We start from the raw sequence: 23,810 nt of genomic DNA, 5'->3' as shown, positions 1-23,810 counted from the left end.
GAGCTGGAAGGCTTTGTTATCCAGGTGGCGTTGGCTAGGCTCAACGGGCGCCCAGTTGAGCACCGCTAGTCTATGCTCTTTACGTGCCACAGTCTGTACTATAATTTGAAATTATTTTCTCGTATAAATTTTCATGTACCGAGACTGCACACAACAGAGGGTGAATTGTCTTAACCTATAACGACTTGTGTAATCCGCGAAAGCTTCTATCTCTCAAAGTAATATGGCTCTTGAACCAATCAGATACACATTTCTCCAGCAAAAGCTACAGGGGGCGAATATAGTTTGTAGAGTACAGTAACATTTGATAAAGAGTGATTGGAGATGTGAACTCCGATTTAAATAAAAGGGTACGTTGTTTACAAGATGGATCTCACTTACCGTCTCTTGAATGGGGAAGCCTATATCAAGCCCCATGTGCATGTTGCGTAAAATACGACGAACAGTAAGAGGCATTCAATTCCTAACAGGGTGCGTTATATGTTTGTGATATTTTAAATGTTCGTGTTTATTGTTATATTATCTCCGATAATGGCAAGAATTCCTGGGTTTCCAGTGTCATTCTCAAGCATGAAGATAGGATTGTTTTGAAGCTAGGCATTGTGAAAAACCTCTTTTGTCACTTCCCGTGAATGTAACACAGCAAGTATTCTTGATAATATTTGGGGTGTCCCGCGTAAGCGACAATCATCACTCTCACCTGAATCAAGTGAGAAATGACCAGCAAGGCTATTTGCTCATAGTTCACAATCCACAACAACACATTCGGCTTGCTATCATCGACATCGATATGCTGGTTGGTCGAGGCCGTGCGCACAGTAATTAACAAAATGTAAAATTGCCCATGCATATTGGAAACCTAAAAGGACTGGTGTTAAAACATATGAAATCGGAGACGGATTCAAACTGTTCTCTAATGGGACCAGGACCTACCGCAATGGTGTAGCTATTGCTGTTAAGAAATAATTTCGTGATAATTTTACCGGAGACGCACGAATATCTTATCGAGTCAAATCAATTAGATTTAACATCGATGATCATACTCTGCCAATTATTTCCAACTATTCGGCATAAATATGGTGCAGTGAAGACGAAAATAATTACCTTCTGGGTTAGCCTTACAGCTTCTGTGCATGCCAATTGTGAACATGAGAAGCTTTTAGTAAATGTTGACCATAATCGTCATGTAGGGAATCTGCTGAATGACTTCCTCAGAGGCCATGGAGGCCACGGGTATGATGCACGAAGTGAAGATTGTATTCGCGTTTAGATTTCGCAGAGCCATTTGACTTGGTGTTAGCTAACACCTCCTTTATGAAAATCTTATCTCACCACATAACTTATAGCAGTGGAGGGCACAGTGCATACTGTAGATACATTACATAGGTTTAAGCGCAGATGTTATCTCAAGCTTGTGATTGATACTAAAGTTGTCCCATTAAATAACATCAAAGCATAGCATCGCTCACTTAATCTCGACTTAGGATGCATCCTAAAATACGGCCAGTATTCGAAGCGATACCACAAGATATTTTGTGGTTGCAACTTCATAAACACAAAGCTGGGCTGAAACCTGCAATAGGACATCTGCGGCTACACAATGCGGTAAAATCTGAAGTTATGTCATATCCAGTCGTGTGCTGCAAGGATCTTGGGAACAAGAATACCCGGTCAACCACACTATATATTAAAAAACAGATTTAGTGGTGGGATGTTGAGGTTCAAGAAACGATTAGCGCAAATATGGTCACACATAAATATTGGTTGGGAACAGTTCTGCCTACTGATTTCCAGCACTAACATTGTCTGAAGAAAACTGCAAACATCAATTGGCACAGGATTTATTCCAAAGTGGCAGCATATTACGCAGCCATATTAAACTATAGCTCCTCATTAAACTGTGATTACGATATATGTTGTGTGTTCCTCGTAAGAAGGTTTTTTAACAAATTACTTCATGAGACCACCGGCAACACGCGTAATTTTACATGACACTGAGTAGAGATTTGGCTTTCTTTGTTTCCCGTTTCATTTTCGGTCGAATGGCCATTGCGTAACTAAAGCCGGGATGAGTAGCTCAGATGGTAGACGGCTGGATTTTTGAGCTCAAGCTGGCGGGTTCGATCCTGACTCAGTACGTTGTTATTTTAAAGTCCTCAAATTTGCCAACCCCGTACCCGTAGCTTTACTAGCAGGAAAAAAAAAAAGTTACAGTGGGACAAAGTGACGGCGCCTCTGCGGCTCTGAAATACTGTGCAAGTAGTTAGTGGCATGTAAAATACTTTGTAATAAAAATAACAATAATAATATTAATAATAGTCCGCATCTGTAGTGTAGTGGTTAGTGTGATTAGCTGCCACCCCCGGAGGCCGGGGTTTGATTCCCGTTCCTGCCACGAAAATTTGAAAAGCGGTACGAGGGCTGGAACGTATCTACTCAGCCTCGGGAGGTCAACTGAGTAGAGGTGGGTTCGATTCCCACCTCAGCCATCCTGGAAGTGGTTTTCCGTGGTTTCCCACTTCTCCTCCAAGCTAATGCCGGGATGGTACCTAACTTAATGCCAGGGCCGCTTCCTACCCTCTAAAGCTCCAGCACACTACCATTGAGGCGGTAGAGGTGGGATCCCATTCTTAGTTGGAGAGAAAAATCAACCCTGGAGTGTATCCAGATTAAGAAATAATAATAATAATAATAATAATAATAATAATAATAATAATAATAATAATAATAATAATAATAATAATAATAATAATAATAGTGGGGGTTTTCCTGTTCCTCTATCGGGTGCGTCCCATGTGGCGTATCGGGGGCCTCGCCGGACTTGTCCAGAGGTCTGAGGGAAATACAATACCTCTCGCGGACCAAAAAGAGGTACAACAAGGAAACATCATGAGGCAACCGCTAAGGCTCAACAATTTAGTGATACCAATGAGGTTGAGGTCAATCTCCCCATTTACTTCAAGTTACTAGCATGATGGAAAAGTCAGTTCAGGACACTACTACGCCAGGCTCTAGTATTCATACTAGTCTTTCTTGGTCGTTGGATTCTGAGGGACCGAGAACATCATGCGGGAATGGATCGGAGCTTACCAAGTCTCTTCACCCCAAGCGCAAACATTTCATTAGTACCTTAAACATCAATACTCTTCTTTCAAAGTGGGAAGCTAAAACAACTAACAAACACACTAGATAATGTAGCGATTTTTAAGAAAAATCTAAGGAAAGTTATGAATGTTAAAATTGAGAAAGGAGTTTTATTGACTCTGATCACCACTTATCCCTAGTCAAAGTAAATTTTCAACCTAACAGACCCAAAATCAGAAAAAAAAGAAAACTGCGAATCTTGAAGAAAACTCGTGCCCTTTTATAACAAATATTTCCAACCAGAATCCATACAAGTAGTTAGAATTCAAAGAAGCATTTGTAGAAGCTTCCAAAAGTATAGGCATCCCTCTCAGAAAAACGCAAACAAAGATGGTGGAATGAAACCTGCGACAAGGCCATAGAACTTAGACGTTAGCCTGGAGAGGTTGGAATTCTCAAAAAACTGGAAAAGCTTAGCAGGAATTCATTAAGATACAGAAACAAGCATCAAAAGACACCAGATGTGAGAAACGCAATTATAATCCCAGACGACTGGCAGAAATTGAACTGAAATTCATAAAAAATAACACACAAAACTTTTACAGAACTTTCAGAGGAGAAATATCAAATTTACTGGCACCTAGCCTTTGTTTCAAACGTCCGGATGGAACTCTAGAAACAAATAACCAGGAAAATTGCAAAGTGTTAGAAAAACATTTTCAGAATATTTTAAACTGTGAATCTCCAGGAGAACAACTCACCTTTGAAAAACCCACACCAAATCCAGATTCAGACCCACCTACATTAGAAGAAATCAAATAAATTATCAGTGAACTGAAAAATAAAAGCTCCAGGTGAGGACGATATAAAGCCGAAATGTGAAAAAGTGGTGGCGAAAACCTTGCCTCGAAATTTCATGCTATTCTCAGCGATACCTGGGTCTCAGGAAAGGTACCTGATTACCCGAAATGTGCACTAATTCACCCACTTCACAAAAAAGGTAATAAAACTGACATCAACAACTATAGAGGTATCTCCTTGGCATCAGTTACCTACAAAATGTTCTCCAAAGTTCTATCGAGAAGACTTTAAAGAGAGATCCACTCATTAGAGAATACCAGGCAGATTTCAGAAAAGGCGGATCATGCACAGAACAAATATTCAATCTCAAAACTATCTTGCAAATGCGCAAAACTAGACAGTGATCACCTTCGTAAAAAGCATATGACTCCACAGACCGACAGACACTTTACAAAGTACTCGAAGATTTTCAAGTAGACAGAACAACAAGAGAATTGATCGAACAAACATTAACTGACACTACTTCCAAAGTTAAATTCTTAGGAGAAATATCTGAGTCTTTTGATGTCAACACAGGGATTCGGCAGGGAGATGGACTGTCACCTCTCTTGTTGAATAATGTTCTAGAAAAATTAATCAGAACCTGGGAAAAAGGAGTTAAAGGAATAACTCTTGGTAGACAACTGAGTAACAATTCACGTGCTGTGTCTAACGTTTGCAGATGATTTGGCAATTTTTCTAGTAATAGGCAAGAAGGAATCCAGTCCCTTTCAAACCTACATGAAATTGCAGCCAAAACAGGACTTCAAATATCATATGACAATACCAGTAAATGGAAGGAGCCTCTCGGGTTTTTAGATGGACAAGCTATGATGACAAAATTTGGACAAATTTTCCAAGTAAATAAATTAAAATATGTAGGATAAATCGATCAACTTTCTGGATTAAATCGAGAAGCAAATAAGGAGATAATTACTAAATTACGGAAAGCATACGGAAACACTTGGAACATATAAAACAAAAAAATCATTATCTCGGAAAACAAAACTAGGGCGTAATAATACTTTAATAAAACTGGAAGCATTATACGCATCGGGAACCTTAATCATTGGCGGTAGATCATTCATAAATGATATAGAAAAGCAAGAAATAATTATTTTACGGATAATTTTCGACCCAGTCAGTAGAGAAGGAGTATGAATGAAAAGGAGATCTCATGAAATGTGTTGCCATACTGAAAAATCTCAGATACTACCAGGAAAAGGAGGTTGAAATTCTATGGTCACATTCCCAGAATGAACAATGATAGACTGACCAAAACAATTCTAAATCTTGCCCTCACATTTAAAGTCAACAACAACTGGCTAAATGAAATAGAATCAGATCTCCGGAAAATCAACATCAACCAGGAAACTGTGAAGAATCGATCTGCTTTCAGAACACTGATTAATAATCATTGTTTCACGGAGCCAAATGGTACAACTAATAAAACCTGGACAGAAGAACGTAAGAAGCATTTCAGTGAGAGGATGAAGAGATTGTGGGAAGAGAAGAAAGCAAAGTCATCAGCTAAATAAGTTCAAGCGTGCTCCTCAGTTGGACATAACGATGTGAAAATAATAATAATCATATGAGCACCATAAACTAAGTCACACCACGGTAGACCAATGATGTGCCAGCACAATACCATTTGATGTCACAGGGGGAAGATATTCTACTTTACAAGATACAGGGCACAGCAGGCCATCCTTTAGTTGCTCCATAGTCTGCGGTTATCCGCACTCGCAGTTAATGATGTAGACAGAAGGAAATAAATGAGAAATATTTGACAAATTCAAAATGAGCTCTCTATGTCATGACGAACACGTCGTGAAACTGTTGGAGGAATTGGTTTCAAAATCCACATTCAGCGATCTCTTAACTTCTTTCTGTACCATTTTAATAAGTGAAGAAGTATATAATTTTATGAATAATATTGTTTAACTTAGTGTAGAGACGCAAAAACATGGAAAGTCATGATTGCAACATGTGAAGCAAGGCCACTGGATAGATAACAATTTACGAATTCATAAAAGGAAGCGTGCAGGAAGTTGTCATAAACATTTGCAAGTTACTTCTGTTATAACTAAATTTTCTTTAATGCGTAATAAAATGTGTGATAACGGTTGGAGAGTAATTATTAACTCCGCTACAAAACATAGAATGAACAAGTCGTGACCCACGAGTTGAAGCAATAACACGGAATGTGTGCTTTATAAAGGATGAGAAAATCTGTACTGTACATCATAAGGTCAGAACTGTCAACAGGATGATCTCCATGACTCCATTCTTGTTCGTGGTCCTACTGGCGGTGGTGGAAAACGCAGGTAAGTTGACGTTGACTTGTCTATTAAGGGCATAAGGCTTGTACACCGCTAACAAGAATTACCATAACGGAACGAATTTTACAATTTCCTTCCCCTGTGTTACTTCAGAGTAGTTTGCAGTAAGAATGGTCAGCTGAACCACAAATAAGTTTCTTCGATTTTGGTAGTGGACAATGATGTTTCGTCCTCATGAGCTCACTGTTTGTGTGTTGCTACAAGTTTCTACTGTACATATTTTCAATCCTTTCACTTGGTACCCAGAAAGTGATCTGAATATATTTATCTTTGCCCCTTGAAGTTGCTTCTTGTCGCACTCTCCACTCGATAAGAATTTTTAATTTGAGTTTCCCTTCATACTATTCCACAACTGTCTGTTTCGATACCTCGCATGTTGGCATATTTTGTGCTTTATTAGAAGACGCTTCCTCCTCAAGCATACAGCTAGACGACCAGTAACGTGTAGCCTCATCGCTCACTTGGTCACAGGATTTGTTTCGTTTTTTTTTCTTTTCACTTTTAAGCCTGGTTTTATGTGGCATTTTTCATATTTAACTTTCGCATTAAAAACATCGAGTGCTCGACGACATTAGGAATATCACACCGTGGCCATAAGTAACATAACTTACTGTCCCGACATTTGTTTCGTGTAAGTATGAACACAATAATGCAGAAAAGAATCTTCAGTGATGGCAACAGTAATACTCTAAACCACTACACCCTGAGTACAGGTATGCAGATCCACGACTGGAACCACGTACACATACAGCTCACTCGCTCAAGGCATTTATTTCCGCTGCTTGTTCCGCTGGTTACCTACTTATGAAAATGTTCACACCATTAACGCCGTTTCGAAAAAAAACCTTTGTATTCTATTTGTGATCGTGCAACACTGTATTAAAACTGTTCAACTTTTAAATTCCCAATATACCGAGCTCGATAGCTGCATTCGGTTAAGTGCGGCCAGTATCCAGTATTCGGGAGATAGTAGGTTCGAACCCCACTGTCGGCAGCCCTGAAAATGATTTTCCGTGGTTTCCCATTATGCCACCAGGCAAATGTTGGGGCTGTACCTTAATTAAGGCCACGGCCGCTTCCTTCCCAGTCGTAGCCCTTTCCTGTCCCATCGTCGCCATAAGACCTATCTGTGTCGGCGCGACGTAAAAGCAACTAGCAAAAAATTCCCAATAATAAATGAATATGTTTTATAATGAATATGTCCGACTCGTTGGCTGAATGGTCAGCGTACTGGCCTTCGGTTCAGAGGGTCCAGGGTTCGATTCCTGGCCGGGTCGGGGATTTTAACCTTCATTGGTTAATTCCAGTGGCTCGGGGACTGGGTGTTTGTGCTGTCTCCAACATTCCTGCAACTCACACACCACACATAACACTATCCTCCACCACAAAAACACGCAATTACCTACACGTGGCAGATGCCGCCCACCCTCATCGGAGAGTCTGCCTTACAAGGGCTGGACCCGGCTAGAAATAGCCACACGAAATTGTTATTATAATGAATATGTTCGATGATGTTGCCCAATTTAAGTTCTTATTTCTTGGAGAGACATGAAAATTACTCTTTCTGTCGGAATCTAATTTGTATTGTGATTTGATTGTATAATTAATGCACATAAGTTTGAAATTAACTTCACATCGTTATATCACAAAATGTTTTCACTCAAGACCACAAATAATAATATTTCTTCACTAGGGGATGATAAGTGAATATCCACAAAATAATCAGTTATCATATATCACGGAACTCAGATGAGTCTAAGTAGATATTCCTTTATGTTTACAAAAAATTCGCCCCACAAGTAAACTAAGCAGCCCACGTAGTTACTAAATTCTCAACGCACCCCCGACGAAAGTAGATGCGATGAATAATGACGGGAACAATCAATTTGAATTTGCTTCGTAGTCACAAATACTTCCGAAGAAAATGTGGAACAAGAAAAATACTGTCCAGTAACTTAGAATAGGTCTCGGGAGGTTGGAATCATTTTGACCTCGGTTCATAGTTTTTTTTCTATGCAGAGTGGATGGAAACTGGCTTGAAGTATTTTGAGGATATAATTTCTAACAACAAATCATTTTAATAATCATATAAACATAGAACTGAATGTACTCAGTATCATGACAATGCAGTTTTATACCACCAGTTGCTATTTGTTGATGAACGTAATAATTTTACATGTGTCTCTCGGCACAGCCGAGAGCAAAGCCTCTTATTATGGTGCTGTCATTTGTTCTCCCTGGAACCACAGAAAATTTTGATGGTGCTATTTGAAGATCCAGCCAGCATTCGAGCTGAAGAAACAGACAGCTACGGTGTAAGGGACATATTAAGAATTCTTTTGGTCAGTCTATCATTGCACGTTATAAACTTCATATTAGAGTCCGTATTGTCGAAGTATCAACTTGTGAAAATTTGAATTTATAATTCAAATTTTCACAAGTTCAGTCTATCATTGTTCATTCTGAGAATGTGACCATAAAATTTCAACCTCCTTTTATTGATAGTATCTGAGAGTTTTTTAGTATGGCAATAAATTTCGTGAGATTTCCTTTTCATCCATACTCCCTCTGTGCAGTGTGGGCCAAAAATTTTCCGTATAACTTTTCTTTCTTGCTTTTCTATATTTTTTTATAAGTGATCTACCGCCATTGATTAAGGTTTTCGATGCATGTAAGGCTTCAGGATTTATTACTCTGTTATGATGTCTTAGTTTTGTTTTCCATATGCTTTCTGTAATTTAGTAATTCTCTCCTTATTTGCTTGCTAACAAATAAGGTAACAGTCAAATTTATTTAAAACCTTATTATGAAAAATTGCTCTACGTGGCGTTCTTCAGTGTCGATGCATCTCCCGAGCCTACGTTCCATGCTTGGTGTACGCTGCTGTGGTGTTCCGTGTTTGCTCAAATCCATTTAGGATGCGCTTTTTCAGAACGTCAATTGGATACGGGAGTTGCTATTTCCCTTAATGCAATTCTTATACTACCTGACGGAATTTTCTATTCGTAACGAAGCACTACTTTCTCTAGCTCACAATTTCAGACTTCTCTTGTCTTCCTTCCGACAACTAAAATCTTACTCCGATATGTTCACTCCTCGTCCTAACATTGATATACTGTTAAGAATATTCTTCGACAAGATAACTGCCTGTTGGGCAACTTTTCACAGTTAACTTTACATGCTTTTGATGCCAGAGACGATAAATAATGCGGATATATACAATTTCACTCACTAAATACATCTTTCTTACCTGCAAACTACATGTAAACATCTAAAGGAAAAAATACAGTTAAACAGAGGTAAACAAATCTCATGGCGTGCTCTCAGAAGAACTGTCCTACAACATCAAAGTAATGTGACTTAATTCCTCATCAAAGGACAATACAAAAAGTGATGGTGTTAATGATTGTTCTAAGAGTAACCGTCCCCTATTAAAATTAATCAGAGAGGAAAAAGGAAGAGCTCCAATCCTTCGAAAATGGAGATATGGACAAAAGAAAGGCATAGGGAACGAAAAGGCGTGAAATTAGAATACACCCTACACCTCGAAACCTAATACTCTTGGGGTTAGAAAGGAACAAGAGTTGAGCAAAGAAGGTCTGATACGATGGCTAGAAATGCGAAGCCTGGCACAAGAAAGTAGATACAATGCCAGGACTCGGTTAAAGCCCCGTGGTCGCCAAACCACGCTCCCAATGTAAGAGTGCCTTATGCCCCTTTTAGTCGCCTTTTATGACAGACAGTGTATCCCGTGGATGATATTTACCGTTCCCACCCACAGGGAGAATACAAATATAAGCGTCTTGATAACTCGCACATTAAGCGTATTCAGGCCATGTTGAAATGATTTTAAAAATATTTTGTTATTAGGAATATTTCCACAACATATTTGACACCAATTTACATACTCTCTGTGGTGTAAGTTTTTGTGTAAAATAGGGAGTTTTATCCCTGTAAGTAGCAGTAAGGCACCCTTTAATTCTGAGCAGCTTACTTACTCACTCCGAAGAACATTTCTATATATATTCGTTTTTCAAATACATGCTCTTACACTCGTTTAGTATTTATATGAAATTAAATACATTTGAGACATTCTCATACTTAATTTAGTGAATTTTGTTCGAGGCGCCTGTTTTCTCAATAGAACGGAATAACACTACACTTATCAACATGTTGTGAATGAGGTGTGGCATACTTCGAAATGGAATATCCAAAGTGGAAACTTTTCTCCGAGAGGTTAAAATCAATCAAATTGTGTTATTCCATCCTCTTTGCCAGTGGGGAATTAGACAAGCCAGTAACTCAAAAGAACAGGAGAAACAAAACATCCTGTAAGTTGCAGAGTGTAAAATGATAATTTATAAAATCATCCTTTAGTTCTGCATTACTATTCTTAATTAATACGGCATTTTCTCAACGACTTTGTACAATATATAACAAACATATAAATAATCTCCAGTATATGCAGTGTTCAGTATAGTTACCTAGAGAAATATACACAACTCAAGCTTCATTTTCCATCACTGTACTTCGTACGTGGGTGGACGAGAGCACAGTCACCGTAATTGTTCGATGTGAACATCTTTCACATTTCACATGTCGAAACAAGAAACCTGTTCCTAATGCTCTCTGTCGTTAGTAATTTTGCATCACTGCTTGAGGCTTCAATAAACCCTGGTAGAGGATGGAGTTTAACTACACCAGAGCATGTTAAAAGCTCTGTCTGTTTGTCAAATATGCCTCAATTTGACATTCCACTGCTTGATAGTGCAAGTGTCATTATTTTGCGCCACAATTTTTATTAGCGCATGCCGTCACTCCTACGACTGACACACACACATCACGACCGCCAATAGACGGGTCTAACAACGAGACGGTTTATCAGGTTTTGTCCAGCGCTGCGTGTGGAACTCGAATAAGGCTTATCAGTGTTTAAGTTAATGTAAGCTCTATGTAGTATGTTACATAGGCAGGAGGCAACCGTTCATAGTGTGGTATTTCCTCCCTCACGCTGCGTGCCGTTCTTGTGGAAACTTTTCTCTGGGGGATTAAAGTAAAAAATAAAATAAAAAAAAAGTGTCTTCCATCCTCCTTGCCAGTAAGGAATTTGTCAAATCAGTAACTCAAAAGCACAGGAGAAACAAAACATCCTATGACATGTGTTTTCTGTTTTGTAACCACCAGTGTCAATTGAAAATTTTATAGTTAAGTATTTGCTGTATAAATCAAACACTGTTTATAAAATTCTATTATTTTGAATTGTATATTTGGATATTAAAATGTATAACTACATACTTTTAATAACATTTTACAGTTATACCCACTGATGATACGGATAATCGCATCTTGGGAGGAGAGGATGCTTCGATCACCGAATTCCCGACTATGGTATGACAAAAAACTACTCTTGCTTGTATAATGAAAGCGTTCTTTTGCAGATGGAAATTGTTTATTAGTGTATTAGCATTACATCATCTGGATATTCTGAGTTGAATTCTATTATTTCACATGACAAATTCGTAACAATTAATAGGGTAGTTCATAAACATGTATAAATATCAATATTAGGAGTAGAATGATGAGATAGAAAGCCGCTCATTAGTAACAGAAAAAGAAGGAGGACATATTTCAGTTTTGTTTACGTCGAGGCCTTGCATGGAGAGAATAGTTAAGTGCAGGGGCGAATGCTGGTCATGAAAGTCAGGCTTGCTCTTCCATTCGTGAAAGTTGGTGGGGTGGGACATGCATAGTTCTGAATGAATAAAATTTATAAACACAATAATCGCTAAATCACATGAACATTTTAATCATCGGTTACATGCACATGCATTCAAACTGGTTACGTCACACCTTCACGAATAACAAGCCAGTGATTATATCATTTAAACAAGTTAACGTCAAACTATGTACACAGAAAAATTGCAACTATTTATTAGATCTTCCTACTTGAAAACAAACTCTACTCTGCGGCTTCTCTTTACAAAACCATCAATAACTTCATCATAGAAAGAGGACTGTAATCTAATTTTTGTAAGCAATCCTTCAATCGACAACATAGCTAATGACGATAGCCTCTCCTGACCTTGAGTCGATCTGCAATATGTATTAATGCGTCTCAGTGTTGAAAAAGAACGTTCTGCAGAGGATGTAGTAGCAGGAATTGTTGCTACAAGTTTGATGAGCTTGAAAATGTCTGGCATACCCATGCACAATTTATTAGTATGCATCAACTGCATTAAGTCTGAAACACTTTTCTCTTTAAAATCAGAAGATGAATTCATCGCACTTAATTCGGCCTTTAAGCAAACAATGTCGAAAAATCACCCATAGGGCTTTTCTAGGACAGTAACATCACTGTCTGGAAAACTATTTCTGTGCTTCTCAAAGAAATCACAATCCAACAGCGAGAAGAACACAAATTTCTTTATGCACTTAAAACGCTCTCCTATTTGGACAAATACATTGTCAATAATTTCACTGAATAGACGTTTGTATTTTGATTTTTCTAGTTCATCACTAATTCTTCGATTTTTAGAGCACGGCTGTCCTCCATAAACATCAATTTCAGTATCAACATGTCCATCAAACTATCGAAACCCTCATCTCTCATAGACTGGATATTTAAAACAGAGCTCATCAAACTTCTTGCCACAGTACTTAATATCCAGACTTTTTTTTTTTTTTTTGTAAAATATTGAACACAGAATCGGAGAATGAAAAAATTTGGATAACACTGCCAGCAGAAATCTAGTGTTGAACTTAAGTAAAAAGAACAAAAATCCTTGTGCTTTCAATGTAGTGTCTTCATCCCAGTCGTCTGAAGTATCCTGTACATGTTGAAAGAATTTCACCAGCGTATCATAATATTCCTTCACAGTATTAATAAGACGTGAAGCAAAATTCCATCTCGTTGGTGTTACTGTTGGCAACTTCTTCTGAAGAACAGCTGTGCTCTTTACAGACTTTTTTTTTTTAAAGCAGCAAGTCCTGACATTGTTTGGAAGAAAATTGTACATTCTTTGATTTTTGAAGCAGACTGCTGTAGTGTTAATTCAATAGGTGGCTATAACAATGCACAAATGTTTTATATAGGTACTGGTCTTGAGGTAGTTTATTAAGCCCATTAACATGACCGGCTAAGACAGCAGCACCGTCATATGTTTGAGCTACAATCTTTTCCTCACAACTGAGCTGTTTTAAAATAGCACGAAAATGATTTAAAAGGGCTCCAGCAGTGCGATCTTTACTAACGTCAGCAAAACCTAGAAACCTCTCTTAAATTTCACGACTTTCTTCTACAAAACGGAGTAAAGTACAGAGTTGTGACTTATTAATAATATCGGACGTTTCGTCCAACATTATTGCCAAAAAAGTTGTTTGTTTAAGCTCCTCCTTTATTTTTCTCACAATTACTGAACTTATTTCTGCTATTAAATCATTTTGGATTGCAGACGACGTCCCTCTAAAAATGGTGGAGTCTTTCAGATGAGCTGCCAGAAGAGGATCATATTCACTTATAATTTGTAGAAGTTCGATGTAATTCCCTCCTTTTACGGAAGTTGCAGACTCGTCATGCCCGCGAAATGGTAGGTCCTATTTTGCTAAAAAAAAAACACACTGCATCGATCAGTCGTTTAAGTATGTCACGATGTTTCTTTACCTTTTCATTATGAAGTTGGTCACTGATGCGTTTCTGTTCATCCAGCTGGTGGTCGACCCTTGTAGGCCCAAACACTTCATATGGTTTGCAGATTTCTCATGTCTTGTAATGGACAGTGTCAAGGTGTTCAAATTGTCAACTCCACTTACACCATACACCGTTATCAGCAGAAAATAGTAAACACGGCCAGCAAAACAGTCTATTCAGTTTCTTGGACCATATCAACCAGTGCGTATTATTATATTGAGATACAGAGAACGAACGTACATATTCTCTATTTTTCTCCCTGTGCTGTGTCTTTAAATCTGGCAGCGCGGGACAGCGCCTGCCATTCTTAATGTCTGTTTTCTCTTGGATAGTCCTCCGGAAAATGGATTTGATAACAAGCTGTAAGTAATGCACTGTTCGGAAAACATTACAGCACGTCAAATCATTCAGAATAGATGATCAGGAACTTACAATACGCTACTCACTGACACAACACACTAGATCAGTAGCTCTCAGACCAGAGCTTCCAACTACACATTACAAACGTGAAAGCTTGCAACCGGCCTTGGAGAGAAGAAACCTGCGCGCGCATACATTTCTCGCTGTGTGGACAGCCCCGCTGAAGCTCCTAAAGACACGAGCAAGTCTCGCTGGGCTCACCAATATACTGTATCTGCAACATGCGGTTTGTATAAAGCAGATCTATTACAGGTACGGTACATATTGTAATTTTTTTTTAACTCGCCTGCTTTAGAAATATATTGCGTTTGCGCAGCAAGCGTAGCATGTTCGGAGAAATCGCCCCTGGTTAAGTGTAAAGATAGATCATACCATTGGATAATAGTTGCAGAGGGAGACAGTAAAGATGTGCAGTTTAAAACATGGTTTCATACTTGAAGTTTTGATTATCAAATAAATTGTATCCAATGGAAGAGACAATGTGACATTTGTCCTCTTACAGAACAATGCCGAGATCACTTTCATGAACATATCTCAGGAGGAAGGTGGTGGTCATTGTTTTAAGGGGAAGTACAACACGGCACCATCCTCTCCTAATATTACAACAATAGGGAGAATGGAATAGATCCAATACTTCGATGAATGGACGTATCGGTAAAAAAAACAAAGCGTGAAAATCTAAGATTTCAAAGGAGACCAACAAGTTCGGCTGGCGAAGATGGAATTGAGGAAACTGGCCCAAATAATTGGAAGCAATGCCAGACTCCACTCGGGAATCCATGGCCGCCAAATGGCTCAGTTTACGAGTCCTTTAAGTCGCAGGGAACACCGCGAATATGTTCTACCACCTCCACCCATAGCGGGTATCTAAGAGGGAAATGTGCCCTCTAACGACAATATTATTGAGGGAGGCTAGATATTAATACAAATTACGGTAGAAGAGATACGGAATGAAGAAGTGCTATATAATTAGAGAGGAATTTGTTGATTGCCAGTACGAATGCCACGTGGAATTCTTTGATATGATCCTTTGCCTAAAGTAAGAAGACGGCATTGGAGGTTGAACCTTGATTTCGAGCTAAGTACACATCTCAAAGACTGGTCATATCAGATAAAGACACGTGCAGTGTAACTGTTCCCAACTCTTTTATTACTGAATCGGAAGAATGAAAATGCTTTGGCAGACTGAAGTGAAATTATGAAAGTTCACGTGTTATAGCGCTAACTTACTATTTAAATATTAATAGAATACTGGACATTCCGCATGCCAGAGGACTGGATACAACGAAACGTGCAAGGGACACTCTAGAATTCACAACTACCCTAGTTAGATTACGGAATACACTGTCCGAAGCTTCGGAATTAAAACAGGAGTCCGACAAGGTGATGGACGTTCACCAATACTATTCAGCTTCGATCTGGATGAAGTGGTAGAACAATGGAGACAGTTGAAGAAAACAATGAGTATATAAGGTGTATAGAATGGATTCAAGATCGAACATATCACTACAGTGGACTGCTTGTCCTTCGCAGATAATATGGCATTGCTATACGAGAAGGAAGAAGATGCGACGATGGCGCTAGCAAACCTAGCCAAGACTGCGGGGAAGGTTGGCCTAACGATACCGCACAAGAAGCAAAGGACAGCTGGAAGATTGGATATCAAGTAGTAGAGAGAGTCGACAGTTTCGGATGCCTAGGTGAGAATATAACAGGTAACCTACAGAAGAACAGGAGTGCGAGTGACAAAGCGCAACTCCTACAGAAACTACGATTCACGGCCAAGCCGACTTATGGGAAGAAGAACCTACCGAGGAACGCCAAACTGCGACACTATACGATGACCATCCGGAACGCTGCATTGTACGTCGGGCAAAAGAGCTAGTATTCGATTGGAAAAGGAGGAAAGAGAGATCCTGAGAGATATATGGTGTACCAAAACGCATAGTGAAATATAGGTGCATATATCAAGGTAGGAGGTATAGGAGAAAATAGAACCAATCTCTCGTGTATTACGGAAAAGAAGGTTGAGTTTCGTGGGACATTAGATGAGCATGGATGGTAACAGGCTAACAATGGAGATACGGAATGCGACTGGCTTAACGGGAAATATCTGGATGAAGGAAGTTAGGGAAGATTGGAAGTCTATAGGCATAATATAAATATCCACTAATGACCGTGCAGGATAGATCAGTTTACAAAGTGCTAGTCGAAAGTCACAAATGGACCGATACTAAGATCAAGATCCAAATTAGGAAGCGGAGAGAAATAGGGTTAGAGAAGGAATGAAGAAATGTGGGAAAGAACGAAGACGTGCTGAACAAGTCACTTGGGATTCTAAGGGTCGAAGCAAATATAATAAAAGAGGATATTATTTAGATCCTTAGGTGGTATAATATTCGTTACTTTTAGATATAAACGGTAGTTGGGACTTGATTAAAGAAACGGTCGTTTCTTCTTAGAACAATAATCACTACCATCCCCATCTCGTTCAAATGAAGCAACTTGCCTGTTTCTAGATAATAGCTTCTGTTGACATTTAGTGAAGGTGGGCTGAGATTTAAAAAATAAACAGACAGACGTCGAATCGAAGAAGGACTTTACTGTTTTGATTTTACAGATAATGATTATAATTTTGTAATATTATAAAAATAATTATTACGATAAGAATAATCGAATGGACTTAGTTACTGTGAGATGATAATTAAAAATGTTTGTTCACCAATTATGCCTCATTCAGCACACGTTAACACTAACAAAAAAAAGGTCGCTACACCAGACGCGTAACCAGGGAGAATTACTAGCGGTTATATCCCGCCCCCAACCCAGATTATAAATTTTACAAAAGAGAAACAGAAACTGACAATAAACGACTGAAAGTCGACTCAATGTTTTGGCTCTTTGAACATTCATAGAGACATAACTGAAAAACCAACAGATCTCTTGAATCTTTTTTTCTAAGAAGCCTCGAAGGTTAGATTTTATAAAGCAATCTGAACGTGCCATGCGCTGTATTACTGTTGGTATTAATCATATTGTTCTCGATCTGTATTGTAATGTAACATTTTGTACTGTATCGGTACTGCAATCTCAATATCAACATCAGTGCTTATAAAGACGCTCATGCATGCGCACATACACACACGCACACACACACACACACACACACACACACACACGCACCTTCATTATGCTCTATCATAATTTTGTAACTATAACCACCACCCCCACCCCCACCTCCGCCTTCTGACGAACATGGCCACGTTACTGCGCTCCACTCTGCGCTGTAAGTCAGATTTACAAGATACATTAATAAGTACGTTGAAGCACTCTTTTTTGTTTTTGTTTTTGTTTTGCGATTGGCATCACGTCACACCAACATAGATAGGTTTTACGGCGACGATGGGACTGGAAACAGCTAGGAGTGGGAAGGAAGCGGCCGTGGCCATAATTAAGGTTCAGTCCAAACATTTGCTTGTTGTGGAAATGGAAAACCACGGAAAAACATATCCAGGGCAGTCTACAGTAAGGTTCAAACCCACTATCTGCCGAATGCAAGCTCACAGCTGCGTGCCCCTAACCACACGGCCACTCACGTGATTATTGTTATTATTATTAATATTATTATTATTATTATTACTCTTTTCTCAAAAATAAAAGGGGTACTCTCGGAATACATCACGGCCTTACAATTATATTTTGAAGTTCAAAGAACAGATAAATATGAACATGTATGATTGTGACTGCTATGGCTGACCTGCTTACAATAAATTCCACGCTTGTTCAGAATGATCACTGCCATCTTCATGTCTTCTCACCTTGCATTTGGTGTCAATCGCCTGCTTTCGTCCTTACAGGAACCATCAATTAACAATGTATATGTGTAAACACTCTCTGAAATCTCTTAGATTTGTCTTTCAAGGAACTTAAAACCTTTTCATAAGATTCATATTTCGTTTTTTCCATAAGTCAGATCTGGATTTTCTGACCGAGTTGTAGTATCGAAAATGCTAGCCCATTCCGGTATTTCACTGTCTTCTGCAGTTAAAATGTCATTCTCCATACGCCTGCCCAGGGACTCTTAGAATTTCACAGTATCAATAAGTTTCCCTTTATTCCTTTTTTGAAAGTTGGTTGGTTCTGCCACTTCCTCCTAGGTTCACATTGTTCGTAATTCTCATGGGAGTTAACGTGTTATATCTGTGGCTTGGTTCTAAAAGGGCCAAATCATTTTTTATCTAAATTGAGATATTAACTGATACAAACGCATTTCATCCTGGCTTGCAACATGTTAAAAGGGCCAATGTCTCTGTTAAGTACTAAACGAACAGTTAACGTTTAATTAAATAAGCCCTTGCCAATGTTAGATTACCAATAAAGATTAGAGACCTGGCAATTTTTAAAGAATACGATAGAAAAAATTAGCGTTTAATAAGGTGACTTCCACAAAGAAAGTATAAAGTTATTTAAAGTTAGCTGTTGAAAAAAAAATTGGAAAAATATAAGCAAAACTTCAAGTGCTCATAGCTCAAAAACAGGTTTTTTGACATTGGCCTTTTAGAACCAAGCCACAGATATAGCTAACAATTTTCAGAAAGAGTTTTAAGAAACGTAATAACCTTAAAACGAGGTTAAAGTTTTAACACGGTGTTAATTAATAACTTGTAATCCTATATATATTTAACAAGTGTTCATGAAACCGAATCTGTGTCTGTATGATGGCAGAAACTTACTCATGGCGGCTTCTCGAGTTAGTTTTCGGAACCTTTTCTTATTTCCTCGATAAAAGAAATTCGTTGAAATGGTGCGTGTAACCCTATGTTCCTCTTAAAAGGATGTACCGATTATCATAATCATCATTTTCTTCGTCACCTTACAAGGGACTAAGTTGTATTTTCTTTTTCAGGCTTTTATGTTCATTGTGACAAAGACTGATGGTCCACGTCAGTCAGGTTATAAATGTGGAGCTACGATTATAAGTGAGAGATGGGTTCTCACAGCTGGCCATTGCGTAGAAGGGTAAGTTATTTCATATTTCAGCTTAAAATATCAGGTAGATAATCTCAACTTACTTTGATGATATTAATGCATAAAGCCCGAAATCTCACATGTTATATATGACTAGCTTACGTACCGTCATTGACGGGTAGTACTTGTACAATTGTGGCAGTAATGTCATCTAGCGGGTATGAGTGGCAACCGAAGAGACAGTGTACTGTTAGTTTCGCCTAGTTTTAGGGACATACTGCGTTGTAGGTCATCCTATTTTGTTCTCTTCCCGCTCAGCGACATCATGGCTGGGCTTACAACGCTCCCTTTTATGATTCCTTTTCCTTCAGTCTTCGAGTGTTCCTACCTTCCTGCTCTTCCCCTCGTTTCGATAGTTTTCTTCCTTATCTCCCTGATCCAATAAAGCATATCACAACAATCATCATCAACTTCGACAGTTCGTTATTATCACCACAACAATGAAGTAGACCAAATTACATTAAACAACATTATTTACTGAATACTATTTTAAATTGACAATTGCTATAAATTCAACTATTATTACTGAGCATAACTCTCTTACTTCCTTGTTAAAGACTGGCGACTCAAACGATACACGGTACCAGTAAGCAGATTTATGACTGCCTACAGTCGCCTTTACTGTGACCAACGGCATGCTTGCTTAGTCAGTGACAGTCCACGTGGTGTACTTCAAAAGCTTGCCTGTCCTGTCGCCGGCTCGCTTGTCAGGTCTCCAGTGTTGCACAGCTTCTCACAGTTCTGTTCAGTCTCGCTGCTCGCTCTGAGTGGCTGTATAGTTACCAGGTGGATGCGTATGTTCTCGCCGGTTATTGTGGTAAAGAAAACACGTAATTTGCAAAGGAAATTCATTTTTATTTATTCAAAATATTGGCACCGACTTCTACACGCCTCACCCATCTTTCAGGTAATTTATGGATACCATGCCAGAAAAACTGCTTGTCTTTTGCGGTAAACTATTCGTCAAGTCATTTAAAGCTTCCTCGAAATTGCTGAAGTGCTGCTCTGAGAGCGCGTGCCCCACTGATGCAAAAAGGTGATAGATGGCGCCATGTCGGTGTGGTACGGCTGGTGCGAAAGAATGTCCCATCCAAGCGATTTCAAGGTGTTTTTCACTGGTTTATCTGTGTGAGACGGTGCATTGTCGTGTAACAAAATCACTTTGCCATGTTTTCTGTCCCAATCCGGTCGTCTTTCGATAAATACGTGATTTAGCCTAAATCAATCATTTCTTGACGATAGCGTTGTGCATTAACGGTTTCGCCAGGCCTCAAGAGTCGTCGGACTTTTTGTGGTCTACTAGTGCGCGCACTGTCTTTCACATCGAAATCACCATATTTAAATTGTCGAAACCATGTCACACATGATCTGAACGCTGGAGCGTGTTCTCCATATGTTTCTACCAAGAAACGATGACTTTCCACAGCCTTTCTCTTTCGATTAAATAAGAAAAGCTATGCATGCCACAGCTGTTCTTTTTCAGGCAGAAACGTCTACATGATCACTGAACGATACAACTTGAGTGTGTTGGTAGCTTAACGTCAGACGAACAAACTGACGTGTTTGTCAAATTCATACGCTGCGTACTGTTCGCTGGTGGCATCTCGTAGTGAAAACGGAAAAGACTTATGCATGCGTCAGGTTAAACGCTATGCTTTACGTGATTACCTACCTCAGTTCATATTATTGTGGGTTGTGTTGACTTGTGACGTTATTAGTGATATGGAGACCTTGGAAGGTCTATGGAGTCAGTAGAATACCTTCACCTCTCATAATAATGAGGTATGTGCAGTGTTCCCTGGAGAGTTGTTAACACTGTGTCTCGAGTTGGGGAAATCCTGATACGCCGCAGGCAAGGAATGTGAACACAGCCGGCCAGCTAGGCTTCAAAAGCCTGCCCGCTGTTAAGCCTGCAACAGTGCCCTTATTCTCCAGAACCAGTAACGGTATCCTGGGGCACTGAGTACCCCAGGAGAGAAACACAGCTCTGATCCAGCAAATATGTATTACTAATAACTGCAAGTACAAATGAAAAAAATCAACCCTGTAGCACAGAATACTTTAAATATTGAGGCTATAAAATGAAAATAACTGTGCGAATATAATAGACTAGCTGTAGTACCCGGCGTTTCCCGGATAGTTTCTGAATATTTACCTTCAAGATTTGCATTACCAGTTAGTTATGTGTGATGTGAATTTTTATAGAATTCCTTTTTGACTTGCAGATTGATATGTTATTTTTATTTATTTATTGATAAATAGGGTTCCAGAGAGCAAGAGCTCTGTCAAGAGGAACAATACATAGATAATCACAACAATGGCGGATTAACGCATAAGGTCTAAAAGTGAAAGAGTAATAATAGTGGTTTTACATATACTTTAAGTATCACAATTTATCTAATGGATAGGATTATATTAAGTGGATTATCATCAGAGTAACAATACATGAGGAACAACTTTTTGACTTTTAAGATTTGGAAGTGAAAATATCAGAGAAATAACTGTTACACATTTATAGTGCCTAACAGGTACTTCTTAAGCTTATTACGAAATGGCACAGTTTTAGAGATGATTGCTATGTTGTCAGGAATGCTGTTATATTCAGATATTAGTAAGTGTTGCACTCCCTTAGTGCCAAACCTTGTTGTATAATTTTGATGAACATGTAATTTATTTTTTTGCCTTGTCTTATATGAATGGATGTCAGTGACTTTAGGAAATTCAGAGTTGGTGAACATTTTGTTATGCAAGACTTTATGAATAAGAAGTGATGCGTTTAATGAGATTAATTTCTTAAGAGGTAATATATTTGTTTCAGAGTACATTTTATTTCGAGAATATAGTTGATGAAATCCATACATAAATCTAATAACCCTGTTTTGTAAGACCTCCAAAGTATTTAAGTTATTTTGGGTTGCTTTGCCCCAAATGAAACACAAGTAAGAAAGTCGAGATTGTATCATTGTGAAATAAATTAGACGAAGAGTGTCAATTGTTAGTAGGTACTTAATCTTGCCAATGATACCAACCAAGACAGAGATTTTATTTTTTACGTTTAATATATGAGGTGTCCAGGAGAGGGCACTATCAATTATTAGTCCAAGATATTTAACTTCTTTAACCCATTTCAACTTCGTAGTGCCAAATAATATATTTGTAGTTGCATTTAGGTCATTTTGTGATTTATCGAACATCATACAGACAGTTTTTGAGTAATTGGCTGTTAGAAGATTTTTTCTCAGCCATTCATCTAAGATATAACAGTCATGCTGGATATCTGCAACTATTTCATCTTCAAAATTTGATGAATAGAACACTGAAGTATCATCTGCCAAAAGTGATATTTTACCCTTAAAAGAACACAGGGCTATGTCATTAATATATATAAGAAACAAAATTGGACCCAATATGGAACCTTGTGGTACACCATAGCAGATCTTTTGTAGCTCACTTTTATTCATGCCAATCTGAACATACTGTTGTCGATTTGATAAGAAATCCTTAAACCAGAGCAGCGAGGGACCTCTCACACCTGCCTTTTCCAGTTTGTATATCATAAGTTCATGGCTAACAGTATCAAAAGCCTTTTTTAAATCAATAAACAGCCCAGCAGTCTTGTAACCTTTATCAATATAATTTTGAAGCTCAATTATAATGTCCATTAAGGCAGGATTCACCTCAGCCTTCTCTCTGAAGCCATATTGAAATCTGGAAAAATAATTGCATTTTTCGAGGTAACTAATAAGCTTAACTTTGTCAACAGTTTCTAAGATTTTAGATAATTCAGGTGGTATTGAGATGGGTCGGTAGTTTCCAGGGTCGGATCTATCATTCTGTTTGTGTATAGGAACCACTCTAGAGATCTTTAATGAATCAGGGACAATGCCTTTTGCCAAAGAGCAGTTGATAAATTCAGATATTGGACCAGAGAGTGCTCGATTACAGATTTTGAGAAGTTTACTGGAAATACCATCACTAGCAACTGAGCGAGCATGTTTGAGAGAATTGATTATTGTAGACACTTCTTCTGGAGAACATGGTTCTAGGAAAAGGGAATTAGGATGATTATTGATTGTAGCAGTATGTTCAGGATGTGGAACAATATTTGAAGATAGTATGGCAGGGACTGAGATAAAATTATTATTTAGGGCATTACAAATGTCACTTTCGTCTTCAAAACATTCATTCCCTAGCTTGATACGTGTAATATTGACTGTTGATTTTGAAGGTTTACCAAGAACTTCGTTTATGAGTTGCCAGGTGTGTTTAGTGTTGTGTAGATTGTTTTTAAATTGATTATCATAGTACGACTTCTTGAGAGTCCTTTTCAGGGTTGTAACTCTATTGCAGTAACTTTTATATTCTTCTTTAATTATACTGTTGTGTGGGTGTTTTCTCAATTTACTGTA

At 38.5% G+C, this 23,810-nt stretch overlaps 1 protein-coding gene across 1 annotated transcript in view; it reads left to right on the top strand.

The window, feature by feature from the left end:
• Positions 1 to 6,108: 6,108 nt before the first annotated feature.
• The window catches only part of LOC137498900 (brachyurin-like), a 60,179-nt gene continuing 42,477 nt past the window's right edge, over positions 6,109 to 23,810 (top strand). Inside the window, exons 1-3 of the mRNA XM_068226647.1 lie at positions 6,109 to 6,251; positions 11,581 to 11,654; positions 19,280 to 19,392. Of these exons, the coding sequence (XP_068082748.1) occupies positions 6,194 to 6,251; positions 11,581 to 11,654; positions 19,280 to 19,392 (245 nt within the window). The 5' untranslated portion in view covers positions 6,109 to 6,193. The remainder of the gene's footprint in view (positions 6,252 to 11,580; positions 11,655 to 19,279; positions 19,393 to 23,810) is intronic.

This window comes from Anabrus simplex, chromosome 3, assembly GCF_040414725.1.
Source record: "Anabrus simplex isolate iqAnaSimp1 chromosome 3, ASM4041472v1, whole genome shotgun sequence".
In the NCBI taxonomy this organism is placed as follows: domain Eukaryota; kingdom Metazoa; phylum Arthropoda; class Insecta; order Orthoptera; family Tettigoniidae; genus Anabrus; species Anabrus simplex.
Note: the sequence above shows the minus strand (reverse complement) of the source record. Positions and strands in the feature narration are given on the sequence as shown.